We start from the raw sequence: 14,259 nt of genomic DNA, 5'->3' as shown, positions 1-14,259 counted from the left end.
TTTTTCTCCAGTTTGGTGATTGTCTTCTGAACATCCAGATGAATTAACTTCTATCAGATAATTTCTTTTAAAAACCTCTTTGAAGATTACTTAATCACACTTTCCTGTAGAATGAGTGAATGCACGAAAGGATAGACACCGCATGAACATTTTGGGGTATCTGACAAAAGGTAAATGCCTTTTTTTTTTTGGCCACACCTGCGGCATGTGAAAGTTCCCGGGCCAGGGATCGGACCTTCGCCATAGCAGGGACCTGGGCCATTTGCACCACAAGAGAATGCCTTTCTTTTTCTTTTCTTTTCCTTTTTTTTTTTTTTTTTTGTAAGTGTCTTTTTATTCTAAACTAAGGTGATTTTTAATATGATAGTTTCTTCTTGAAATACTAGCCTGAGAATGTGCCTCAACATCAAAATGTAGATCATTATGTAAGTTCTTGTGTTACATGGTGAAAGATATGCAACTGTCACATATTAAATCATAAAAGTATTGTTAAGGTATTCTTACAACTGAATTATGACAAAATAGAAATTTCTGAACACACATGTTAGTGTGCCTGTGTATAAATTGGAAGTATACATTTCCAGGAAAAAAGTTATTCCAATTTAAAAAAAAAACCAATAATCTTTCTCCTTGTCAACATTTATAGTTATTAGACAGATATATAATTAGTTTATGCTTCTGATAGTCTATTAACAAGAAAAAATATATTTCCAGAAATAAATTTTATTTTAAAAAATCTGCTTATCTCTATGTCAGCATTTAAAGCAAGTGCCATCTTCTGATTAATTGACTCACAAGATGTTACTTATGCTAAAATCTTAGCAGATGAAACTTAAACAGAAACCGTCAGCTGCACTGTTGTCATTTCTTCTTCTTTTTTTTTTTTCTTTGAATAATCCAGAACACCACATGGCTGGCTTGGGAGCTTATTTTCCAGACCACTGAGAGCAGTGTGATTTTGTGTTTGTATGTGTGAGTATGTGCTTTGTTTTGAAAGACATCGGCTTGAAGCAGTTTCAAACCTCCAGGAACAGTTTCTTAAGTATGTCATAAATGAGCTATTGACCACATTTTTGCCAGGTCACTTGTCAAATGTGTGGTAGCAAGATGTCGAGTTTTAGGGCAACCACAACTCACATTTATGAAACTACTTCATAGAACACTGAAGTAGTTTAGAACACTGTGTTAGAGTTCTGTGGATTCTATTAGGAGCTTTAGAACAATTAAGAAAACCTTGTTCTTTTTTATTAGCATATTATAGTCTCCAAAGAATATAAGTCCTTTTTCTAAAATAAGGTCCCCAAATTTTCCAGGAAATTCCACGTGCTTAGAGTACTTGTGGGAGGTAGAAGTCTGCTACATTTAGTGTAAAGTTAACTTTTTTGAATGTAAAAAGGTCAAAATTAATGAAGAAACTAGCAAATTCAAAGTTCCACTGAGGAACATCCCAATGCTTTTAGCAATTCACTTGAAATGATGGTGTGAAACCACCCCCTTTAACATTTTAAAGCTGTGAAAGCCTAATGAACCATGCTACCTCCTGTAGTTGCTACCAAACCAAAATTTGCAGGGACTGGGCTCATTAGCATTAAGTAGAAGCAGACCGTTCAGTTCAGCAATAGCTTCTTGCACTGTTTTCACTATTACCATATTGTTTGGTTGAAGAGATACTGCCAACTCGATTGTTAGTTCATTTTCCTTATTGTTGTTCACATAAAATTCCTGTTATCCCATGAATTAAGTGCCCCTCCCTCCCTCCAAATGACAAAAGAAATCCTTTTAACAAGTATTCAAAATATATTCATTTTTCAACCAGGTGGATTCTTAAAGCAAAGTCGTTCTTATAATGTTTTAAACAAAATTTCTCTTTCTATATGTCCCAAGCTATTGGGTAATGGTTTGTGGCTTAAGGAAAAAAATGAATAATTAGAACATAGAGAATGTAGAATATTAGATATATAAATAATTTGGTTTTTTTCTGAGTGATTACAATAGAGATTATATTATCAAACTTTAAAATATTAGCGATTCATTTAATTCAACTGTCCGCTAAGATTTTTGCATCTCATTATTTTAGGGGAAAAGTTTTATTGCAATGAAAAACACATGTATTATTTAGCACACACCCTTCCAGGTGACCTGATTTTGATTCTGTGGGGACTCTACTTTTCATTGCATTTGAACTATTTTACAAGTTATAGATAAGTTTTAGTAAGGCAAAATATTTCTTGTAAATAAACACATAAGTAAATTCTGTTGGTTAAAGTTTCAATTAAATTATTTTCCATTTTCTGGAAGAAGCCAGTTTTGCCTCTATTAGGATATTAACTTCAATATTCTTGATCTCTAAATATGCCTGGTTTTAGATTGTCCTTTTATCTGGTTTTAACTTCTTAGTTCTTTATTAATGAATGAATGTGTTCATTTTACAGGTATATAAAAGTTATGCTTTTCATTTTTTTTCAAATTAGAGTTATATTCACAGGATTTGCATTATATTTCTATCTTTGACAACAAAATACAAATGTATTCCCTAGGTTGTAAATAGTTTAATTTCTAAAATTAGAATATTTCTCTTGTTCTACTGCCCCAGCACAAACAGATGTTCATGTAATTAGTATTTTGATATAAATTGGTTCAAACAACATTGCTCAATTAAAATCAGTATTGTGAATTTTTAAGAAATGTATATTTATATTCTGCTCTCCATTTCTTAAGAATTGTGTTGATTGCAGATGCCAGGGAAATAGTCTTCGTAGGTCTTTTGCAAAACACCATATAAAAAAGATACATATGATATGACAAGATCCTCCATTTGGTGTGATGGTACTAAAATTACCAAGGGCTCTATGTCCAAAGGCAGTTGTACCCCAAAAGTTTTAGATGAGATGTATAATGTGATTTGTCTTTAAACCACATACCCTCTGAAAGCATTGGAAAGTAAAAGGATGGCGTTAAAGAAAAATTATATCTAGGTATCAGCAAAGTTACTTATCTATAAATGTAAATGTACATATAGTTGTTTGTGAAGTTAGTAATGTGATCACATCCTTTTCCTATTTCTAGGAAGGCTCATGGAAATTGAAGCAAATTGGGAATATTTTGTGTTGCATACTTGGCTCAAATCTGCTACTTAGTAGAAATGTTATCTTGAGCAAGCAACTTAAAAGTTTCTGAATCTCATTTTCATCATCAATTACATAACATTTTAAAGTACATTTAAAGTCATGGTGGTGATGTCTTCTAAAGTACTTTGTGATTATAAAATTAAGGCAGAGATGGTGTAACCCTTCAGGAGTAATGCTAGCTGCCACATCTGTCCCTAAGGTGGAGCACATGTCTTAGACTGAAGGTCTTGGTAGAATCATGGCAGTCTTAGGAGGACTTTTAGGGAGAAGATTGAAAACTCTTCCTTCTTTCTTCCTCTTCAGGAAGATTGGAAAGTATTTATTTGATTCATTTGTCAAGTTTTTTTATTTCCACTAGAAATGTCAATTCCTTAATATTTTCAGTAAGTTTGGAATTTAAAAAAAAGCACATATGCATGTGAAGGTAGATGCTTCTTGGGAAGTTCAGGGGAAGTACAGTGATGCTTTGGTCTTTTGATCAAATTTCATGATCTTTTAATTAATTGTTCTTAGAAATTTTTCTCTTAAAATTCTTAAATTTCTGCCTGCCAGGAAAAAGCAAATAATTATTTTCCAACTATCTGGATCTCACTTTGAAGTATATTTATTTTGACCTATTGTATTCAGAGAGAAAATAGTTCTGCTTCATATACTAGCATTCAGGGTCTGAGACTTGGTGCTTCTGTTTTCATGTGATTATTTGTGGAATAGAAATTACAAAGGGAGAAATAATGAGCCAGTGGGAGAATTAGATGTTCATTAATGTGTGTTTTCATTTTTGGGGGGAGGAAAGAGTTTGGTATATATGATTTTCCCAGAATAGCAATGACACCCATATTTCAAAATAGCTTATTACAAGTGTAGGTCTATTTCATGGTTTGTTGTTGTGTTTATCTACCACATTTATCTCCTTTATTTGGTTGACAAGCATAAATTGACAGATTCAAAAAAGAGGGCTTAAATCATTCACTGAGGTGGCTCTCACTTGCATACTATAGCAGTCACAGACTATGGACTTTCAGCAAATCACATTTTGTTTGTAAGGCAAGATGTTTTTACTGAAATTGTTCCTGAATGCCTTGAAGTGGAGAATAAGCTCCCTTAGCTATAGTTTTATACCCAGCTGTCTTATGAAATAATACTCTCTGCCTGACTTCTCTAGGCATTTGAATTTTCAGATGGTTAGCTTGTAAAACCAATAGGATTTCATTATTGTCTCTGTTGATAACACTGATGCATTTTAGCAGGTAAAAGTTCTAAATAATTGATAATAAAATCTTTCCAGAAAACTTCTTTAGGCTTGATGTAATTCTGCTTGTCAGACCTTTGGGGAGTCAGCACCAGAGAAAGGCTGCAAAACTATAGCACCTAATGTTTCACCCTGTATTGCTCTGGAGTACCTGAAAGTGTGAGTGTAGTACAGTGGATGAAGCAGGATATTTTTACTATTTCCTTCCTTTTCCCTTTAAACTAAAAAGAGTTTTCAAATGAGTCAAATACATATTTTAATTGATAAACTGACTTTATATTCACCTATTGGAAACAGTACAACATATTTTACATCAGATTATGAAATATGGATGTTTTACTAAAAGACAGGAAGACCTTGTTCCAGTCTTTAAAGTAAATACATATTCAAAGGATCTTAAGGCATACCATTTATTCATATTCATATCTATTGAAATACTGTACATCCACATACTTCAATAAATAGTTAAAAACCTGACCTCTTTTTAAATCATTTCTGAATTTCAAAAAACAATTTTTATTGAAAAGATTAAATAGGTAACTTTTGGCTGTGTCACAAAGCTAAGCACAATGGATAAATTAACAATTATTCAATAAATTTGATTAATATAGATAATTGGCTTTGATAAATCTCTCAGACTTTTCTGAGTTCATACACTGGGGTATTTATATATACTGTCCTGAATTATCCGGGTAATTCTCTCAATTCTCCAGTCTACTTTCTAGATATAGCTTAAATGTTATGATGAAGCATTATTTTTTCAGCTAAGCTTAAACTCCCCAAAAGTGGCTTTAAGTTTGACATTATCTCTCTCAAATCTTTTACTGTCCCCCTAAAATACAATACTGTAATTTGGGCAGTACTTTCTGTCATATAATTGCTGCATATAATAGGAACTTAATGTTGTAACAGGACTTATGTTTCAAATGGGATCATTATAAAGCATAATTATACCACTTGCAGTTAAAACAAGAATACAAACGAATTAAGTCAACTACCCTAATATTCCAGATCATCCCTCCCTCCTATCCTTTCCTTCCTTCTTTCCTCCCTCCTTCCTTCCCTTCCCTTCTTTCCTTCCTTATTTCTTTTTTTCCTTCTCTTTACCTCTTTCCCTTTTCAGTCTTTTTCTTTCCACTCTCTTTTCTCAACTGCTCTTTTTCTTTTTTTTTTCCTTTGGAAAAAAAAAAAATCAGGGGCAACAAAAAGAGTCCCACAAATGAAACCTGTGGAAATATAATGCTGAAATGAATAGCTAGAAAAAAAATTGTTATAGATCAAAAGATAAATCAGTTTCATAAAGCTGCTATTCTGAAATTGCAACAATCTTGTACAATCAGGACTGATAAAATGGAATAATCAGACGTTTCATATGTCCATAAATGTAAAATCATCTACTTGAACATTATATGCAATACATTCACACAAAAAAGCAAATACTGTAGCCTTATTTGAACAATATTGAACTCATAAATACTCATGATTTCACTCTGTCCAGGGGCCTAACAACTAGGAATGCTGCTTGATACAGAAAAACATAGTTAATACCTCCTCTATTTAAAAATGTCACTCAAGAAAGTCTCTTCTAACATAAAGGCAAATACATATAGCTACTGAGCTATGACTGTACTTCTGTCACATTCTATGGGAAAAACACCAGACTCCACAAATTCGGAATCATGACAACACTTTGAACTAATTATTTGGTTCATCCATAGTTTATACCTCAATTTACCTCACATTTACCCTACAAACCTTACAAAGAGGAGGTATTTTTAATTCTAGGAAAGTAGTCACTGTATAATATGCATTCTTGATCTGTTTCTTTCTCCCAAACAATGGTACTGATGGTTAACACTTTTGTGGTAGCACCACTATTTCTAGTAAGTAGATTATTATGGAGTGTGCCACTTTAAAGCTGCAATACACACAAAAGAATTTTGTAGTTTACTCACCAATTCCACAGAGCAAATGAATAATAAAGTTAAAATGCCATATGTGTTTAAAAAAAGAAAAAAAAAACCCTTTCTTAATATGTCAGTCAAAATAATGTAATAAATTATTATAGTGAGTAAGTTTAATAGTATTATGCCATATTACTGCCATTTTGTGAACACTGTATATTTATGCCTCCTCATTTAGGATTCATATTTCTGATTAGAATAGATTTATGGTATACTTTGGGCCTAAATTTTACTTCCATTTTACTTACGTTTCTTTCAGGGCAAAATGTTAGATATTTTAAATATGTACAACCTTACATATGTACTTATTTCTAACTATGTTAGTAGGTGTTTTGTTATCATGACTTGCAAAAGGGAACTATTTGCAGAAATCTCTAGTTATAGGGAAATTAGTAACTCCATCAAACTTGTTAAATGTTTTTCAATGCCGTGTCTCTCTTTAGTAAAGAGTAAAACCATCAAACTTGTAATGTAATACTTCTTTAGAGTAACAGCATTTTCCTTCAAAGATGTAGTTTTCATTCTTTATGACAGAAATCATTTAATCTGTGACAATTTAATAATTAATATATTTGAAGATATTCCTAATCACTGGTATCTTGTCTTCACTGGAACACATATATATCATGTAAGAAAAAAATAAAGCATGGTAACTTTTTTTTTTCCTTTTGGGCTTGCTTATTTGAGCTGACATAGCTAGAGAAAAACATTTTACTGTGGACTTAGTTATTTCAGGGTTTGATCTGCTGCATACCAACATGGGATATTTGTTACTATATATTTTGGAACTTTTTTATATAACATGCATACCAAACTATCAACTTAGTGATGTTTTCAGATGGAAAATACGCAAAATGCTCCTGTCCACAGGAACACTGTATCTATCATACCAACTTACCTGTCACAGAACCAAATTAATTTTGAGTGCTTACCAACTCAGGTAAAATTAGGTAACTGGACTTTGTGTCCTTTTTGACAAACCATCTTAAAATTTTTGGCCTCAAATAGTGAAAGGAAAAGATGCTGTATTGCTAGGCAATCCCTGGAATGGATTGTGCTATCTTTTTAAAGGGAATTATTTTCCAAAGGGGATCTAGCATTTAGCTACAACTAAAGAAATCATACGGCAAATTTACCTGTACTATGTTAGTTAAATTGTGTTTCATCATAAAACTGAGATATAGTGGGGCAAACTTCTTAAAACCCTACTGGTAATGAGGGAAGAGATTTTTACAGTCCAGTATCTCCTTCATTCTTTAGAGACAGGATAGAGTTGCCCTCTTTCATTGTGGTTTATTTTTGTTTTCAAATTGTAGAATTTGGCAAAAACACTTTTATTCATTGGAGATGAAGAGAAAATTATTATTTTATGAAGGCACACCCATGCTGAACTTACAGGAAAGAGAAGCAGAGCTGCACAGCCAGTTATATTACAAGGCTCATTCCTGAAACCTGAATATCATGCGAGCAGAAAAATCTAGATATGTTATATTTTGAAGAAATGATCTGAAGGCAATATTATTTGCTTTTTTTATCAAAAAAGAAAAAAATGAATCTTTGTAAATGTGGATTGACTCTTATTGAAACAGGGAAATGAATGCTTGTATTGCAGCCTTAAAGAATCACATATTCACTGCAATATTCGTTTTTTGTAAACTACAGCCTGCAACCTAGCAGACCATGACTGAATGCTTTTGAAAAGTTGTAGATTACAAACATGAAATCACAATTAATATCCTCTAAAAGTAATTTCAGAGCTTTCACGTCTTAAAAAAAGGACAATGTGTACTGCTTCACAAGGTAATGTAGCTAATCAAAAAAAGAGTAGAATTAAAGTATTTACATAATGAGCAATTCTACAGAAGGCGATCATCCCCATGTAAGCACTGCTGATTATATCCCACGCTGCTTTTAACAAACTGTACCAGATTGGATCCAGCCATCAGCACTTTCAGAGAATCCTTAAAAGCCTTTTATGGGTCTTTAAATTTATTGTAGAATGGCATTCTTCAGGTAGAATATGCTGGTGAAAGAGGACAGTGTCAACACAAGGTACCAGCAGGAGAAAAGAACGTCAGCGCTCCCGGTAATTCCATACTGGGCTGTACTTGGAGCTGAAAAGAAATGGAAAAGAATAAATCAAAATCTAATTTGTGTCTTTCAAGATCTTAACAATAATCAAAAGGCAGCCGGGTGTACTGGGGAGAACACTGGCCCTGAAGTCAGACAGAATTTGCTTCACATCTGGTTCTGCTATATGAGAAGGTGTGGCCTCCTTGACTAACCTCTCTGAGCTCTTGAGTTTTCTCAAGGGCAAAAGAGAAATAATATTATCCATCTGGCAGGGCTGCAGTGAGGATTGGAGATGATGCACACGTAACACCTTGCACTGGGCTGGGCAGGCACACACTTAAGTACTCCATTACTACCAGCTGATATTATTATTATTCCTCTTATCTGCATTGTAAATGTTTGTATTAGTGGACAAGTCATTTGTGTATATATATTTTAAATTTATGTTTGCTGAGATAGAATTGACCTACAACATTGCATAAGTTTAAGGTGTACCACAATGTTGACTGAATACATTTATATGTTTATATATTGCAATATGATTACCACCATAGTGGTAGCTAAATTTTTATCACATCACATAATTATCATTTCTTTTCTGTGGTGGGCTCAATTAAGATCTAGTCTCTTAGCTGCTTTGAAGGTTAAAATACAGTGTTGTTGTTTATAATCACTATGCTGTGCATTAGATCTTTAGAGATTTTGATCTACTGACTGTAAGTTTGCACCCTTAAAAACAGTCTCCCAATTTCCACACCTCTCAGCCTCTGGTAACAACTTTTCTATTCTTTGTTTATTTAAGTTCTTCTTTTTTAGATTCCACATCTAAGTGATATCATACATATATACATGCATATATTTGTGGATCTTTTTTATGGGCCAAATACTATACTAAATGCTGGAAAAGTGAAAAAGAGATTTCCTCACCTATATGTAGATGAGGAAGGATGTTCAAATATTTATAATACAATCCTAGGAATATTAGAATTGCATCTGTAAACTGTAGTGACACATAAAACTGTGTATTTAAATCTGCCTGGGTAAAAGAAGGCTGATTTAACCAAAGGGGACCATCATTTACGCAGAGAAAACAGTGTATTCAAAGAGATGAGGAAAAGAGAGAGCACAGCATGTATCCTGGGATCTAAAAGTAGATTAGTCTCGCTGGACTGTGAAGTTTGAGGCCTGGAGTGGAGAGAATTGAAATGGAACTCTAGGCAGATAGAATGACCTCAACTGTAGTGAAAAAAGAGTTTGGCTTTTTATACTGAAGGAGATTTTGAAGAATTTGGAGGTGTTGAATTGTATGATTACATTTATGCGTTAGCTCATGGTTTTATACACAGAGAAGCTCCTGTGGTACTTGGCTGACAGTCATGTTGAATTTTCACTGACATTTCACCTAGAGATTCACCAGGCCTGGGATACTGTGAGAGTCTACTGAATGGATTCTACTTCATTTCACAAGAGGACAGTTGCCTCTTTGAATGTGAATTATATTGTGTTCCAAAAGTCAAATGTCTCAGGCACACTCACCTTTGCTTGAGACTCTCATTTACCATAAGAAAAATAATAGTAATAAACTCCACCAACATACTTTTAACTACCTCTTCTTTAACGAAACCTGGATTTCAAGCACTGTTTCCTAGTAGTAAATAAATAATGTGATTAAAAAAAAATAGTATTTCACCCCCACATTCATAACTCAAACCCAGGAGCACTTTCAGTCACACCGAGTTTGAATTACCAGCAGCTAGTTTTTAATGGAACTTTCACCAGTGACTATATTTTCATGTTACAAGAGAATAAAGTCTATTGTTTCTAACACTAAAAAAAATTAAAGGAGATGAAAGAGGCATTGGCCTCTGCCAGTGGGGAGTTTTCTTGGCAGAACAGTTGTTGATTCCATGCAAGTGCGATTCAAGGGCTGAAACTGCTACTCTTTAGTAAACAAGGAGCAAAATCAACTATTTGATGTTTCTATTTGCATCACAAATGAGTTTTAAACAATGAGAAGATGATGAAGAAAATAAGTGTATTGTTGAACAGATAGCTTTTCAAATTTTGATATGTAAGAAGTCTAATTTAAAACCTTAAAACTCCTTAAATTATTTTCACTTGAAAGACCTAAAATGATGTTTTTTTTAATATAAATATTTAATTGGTCTGTTACCTTCTCAATGACAGCCATTTCATAGTTATTTTTTTCTGTTTTTTAAGCATCTTGAGCTTAATAATAACAATAAATAAAACCAGCATAATAACAAAGGACTAATAATAAGCAAAGCATATAAAATGAGTTCATAAATAGGAAATATTTCTTAAAAGCCAAGCACACAAAGCAGAGATAACATTTTTATTATGACAAATTAAACAGTACATTCATTAAGTGGGTAGAGTATAAAGGATTCTCAAAACTCCTTATTCATCCTTTAAAATGCTTTTTGGGGGAAATCCTTCTTGAATCCCCTCTCCTCCAGCAAGCTGAGCAGACTACCCTATTGTGTCATTGAGTCACAATATATATTCTTATCTTACTGCATTGCAAATATTTATGTACATATCTATTTCTCTCAGCAGACTGTAAACTCTCCCAAGTCATATTTTATTTATCTTAGTATTTCCAGACACAAAGTCTGGCAAGGTCTGGTACATAGTGGATGCTCAAGAAATATCTGTTGAATGAACAATTCAATTAAATAAATAAATTAAAAGGTCAGAGTTAAAAGAAGTATATCTTGCCTACAAAATAGAATCTATTCTGAAGCAAGCCACTCGTCTATAAACTAGAGGATCTACTATATGCTTTCTTTCATTCATTCAGCAAATTTTTATTGAACTAGGTACCAGGGACTATACTAAGTACTGGGAATACAATATATAATATGGTAAGATCCTTTTGTTAACTCAGTTTCATGTTTCTCTTTATATACTCTTTTTTTATCATATGCCTTAAATGCCATCTTTTTCCCCAAAGTGCCTTTATCTTCTACTCAGCCTCCTTTTGTCTTAGATATGAAAAATGTGTATTAATGATATATTTAAAAATTAAACATTACTTTGCAATTAATAGCATATATATTTTTTTCCATGGATGTCTCAAATGGATGTATTTTTTAGCTGTTTACAATATTTCCATTAGTCGTAAAATAAAGTGGGAGCCTGTCGCTACATTGTTAGCTTGCAATTATCATAGAAAATGGACTGTAGAGTAGCTTTTGGCAATTAGCAGGCCTAAAAGTAAAAAGCAAAATTAGTTAAAGGAATGTGAGGTTGGCTATCTAATGCCAAGTCATATATCATGATTCATCTTTAAGTATATATTGAGCATCTTTTTTTGGTGCTGGGAATTGAACACAAGCAGAGATGAATAAAACTCAATGTCCTCTCAGGAAAGTTTCATTCTAGTTTGAGATATAAATAAAAAGGCAAACATAGAACATTAGGATTCATGCAATTACTGTAAGGATAATGAATAAACACAGGAGAGCTCTCCAAGGACTCATGGTTTGTAAGTAGTCGAGGCAGTGGAAATAGAATACAATTATTTTTGTATAAAATGCAGTGATATGTATATGTTAGTAATATATATCTCACTTTAAAGAATTGGAGCATAGTAGCCCATTGACTTAGGGTGTCTTGCTGTTGTATAACCTTCTTCCCATTGGCTGATACTTAACTATGTGTTTTGAGGAACTTGGTTTTTTGTTGTTGTTGTTGTTGTTGTTGTTTTGGGTTTTTTATGCATTTTAGGGCCACATCTGTGGCAAATGGAGGTTCCCAGGCTAGGGGTCCAATCGGAGCTGTAGCCACTGGCCTACTCCACAGCCACAGTAATGCCATATCCAAGCCATGTCTGCAACCTACACCACAGCTCACAGCAATGCCAGATCCTTAACCCACTGAGCAAGGCCAGGGATCGAACCTGCAACCTCATGGTTCCTAGTCAGATTCATTTCCACTGCGCCACAACGGGAACTCCGGCGACTTGTTAACTGAGTGATTTAGAGCACAAAGCTAACGGTACTAAAGTTAGGAGTCTTAGTACTATTTGAGCCAATTAGATTTACTTGTCATGTTAAATCCCAATCAGCTTTTTAAGAAATTACAGAAAATGTTAAGAAATTAAAGAAAGTAGGGAGTTCTCGTCGTGGCGCAGTGGTTAACGAATCCCACTAGGAACCATGAGGTTGCGGGTTCGGTCCCTGGCCTTGCTCAGTGGGTTAACGATCCGGCATTGCCGTGAGCTGTAGTGTAGGTTGCAGATGCGGCTCAGATCCCGCGTTGCTGTGGCTCTGGCGTAGGCCGGTGGCTACGGCTCCGATTCAACCCCTAGCCTGGGAACCTCCATATGCCGCGGGAGCGGCCCAAAGAAATAGCAAAAAGACAAAAAAAAAAAAAAAGAAATTAAAGAAAGTAACTGTCAGCTATTAGAAATTCACTATTAGAAATTAGATTCAGGACTCGATTCAGATACCACCTTTAAAAAGAGAAAAGTGTAAATCCCACATGAAAAATTAATTTGGTGTTACATTTAATATCATATTTATGTATTTATCATATTTACATACCTATCTTTTCCCATTACACCAAGAGTGTCTTTAAATCAATACTTATTTTATCTATGTTTTATCACTGGTACAGAACATAGAGTCTGGTACTTGGTAAGTGTGCTATAAATATTTACTCGGTTTCCATTATTATCACCTGAACACATAAGGGGGACACAACATCTTGACTTCTTTTTTCAGAAGAATACTCTTTCATGACCTATATTTTATTCTTTCTTCTCTCTCTACTTTTATACTCATTCTTACCTTTTAAGATCTGTACAGAGTCAGAATACCTTCCTTCACCATTTGAGTAGGACCAGGAAGATGGATCAGGCAGATTATAGGGGCACAGCATGTATCGAACTTTGTAGCATCATCCTCTTGCCACAATAAAAAAAAAAAAAGGGCGCATAGATGAACTTGGCCCCCAGATATGGTCATTAGTTTCTAAGGAGACATGCAGCTATGCCTCTGGGACAATCAGATCTGCTGTAAGTTTCTTGTCATGTTTTTAGTTGCCTATGAAGATCATACTGCTACTCATCTGAAGTAGTAGGATGGAGAGGGTACATGATCACAGGTGTAGCTGCCTGTAGTGAGGGTTTTGGTTTTCTTCTACGTGATATAAGAAGCCACAAGACAGTTTCATGTAGAGGAAGCTAGCTAACATTTAAAAATATACTCTTGATCATTCTATGGACAGTAGATAGTACTAGTATAGGCAAGAACAGAAGCCCACATTAGCCCCCAGCCTTTAGGGGGGTTGCCTTGGCTGTTCAGGGAAGCCAAAGTTGTATAGCTCAGCATTCAGGGATGACTGTCATCTGGTTCTATCAACTTATCCAGACTCTTAGCTCCAGTCACACAAGCTATTTTCTAATACAGAGTGTTTTCAGAATTCCCTGTCATTTGCACATGCTACATCCTTAAGCCCAAAAGGCCTTATTTCCTATTTCCCTTCTCCATCTACCAAAATCCTATTCCTCCTTAAAGATCTAAAATACTACCTCTCCATGAGCCCCCCCATCTCTCTAATAAGAACTAGTCTCTTGCTTATACCAGATTTCATAAATACTTCCTTTTTTTACTTATACTAAGTTATATATATGTGTAATATGTATATAGAAAGATGTATATCTTTCTCTTCTACTGGACTATAAGCATATTGAAATTATGGAACATTCCTCCTGTCATGTGTGCATTTGTATTTTATATCAAATATGTTTAACAGATGTATTTTGAATTGAATGTGGGAAAATATTTCTAAATATGATTTGTCTAATTCACGACCA

At 34.0% G+C, this 14,259-nt stretch overlaps 1 protein-coding gene and 1 long non-coding RNA gene across 3 annotated transcripts in view; one reads left to right on the top strand and one right to left on the bottom strand.

Annotated features, from left to right (window-relative positions):
* Positions 1–901: 901 nt before the first annotated feature.
* The window catches only part of LOC146402859 (uncharacterized), a 94,749-nt gene continuing 81,391 nt past the window's right edge, over positions 902–14,259 (top strand). The window contains exon 1 of the long non-coding RNA XR_014807980.1: positions 902–972. This is a non-coding gene — a long non-coding RNA (uncharacterized LOC146402859). The remainder of the gene's footprint in view (positions 973–14,259) is intronic.
* Positions 4,632–14,259, bottom strand: part of NEGR1 (neuronal growth regulator 1) — an 865,843-nt gene continuing 856,215 nt past the window's right edge. For both annotated transcript variants that reach the window (XM_084964694.1, XM_021097756.2), the window contains one exon: positions 4,632–8,455. In XM_084964694.1, coding sequence (XP_084820820.1) covers positions 8,331–8,455 — 125 coding nt within the window. In that variant the 3' untranslated portion in view covers positions 4,632–8,330. The remainder of the gene's footprint in view (positions 8,456–14,259) is intronic.

This window comes from Sus scrofa, chromosome 6, assembly GCF_054392235.1.
Source record: "Sus scrofa isolate SSC_HxYL_T2T_F1_AM1 chromosome 6, Sscrofa_HxYL_maternal_Yorkshire_Landrace_v2.0, whole genome shotgun sequence".
In the NCBI taxonomy this organism is placed as follows: Eukaryota; Metazoa; Chordata; class Mammalia; order Artiodactyla; family Suidae; genus Sus; species Sus scrofa.
This window is presented reverse-complemented; position numbering and strand designations above follow the sequence as displayed.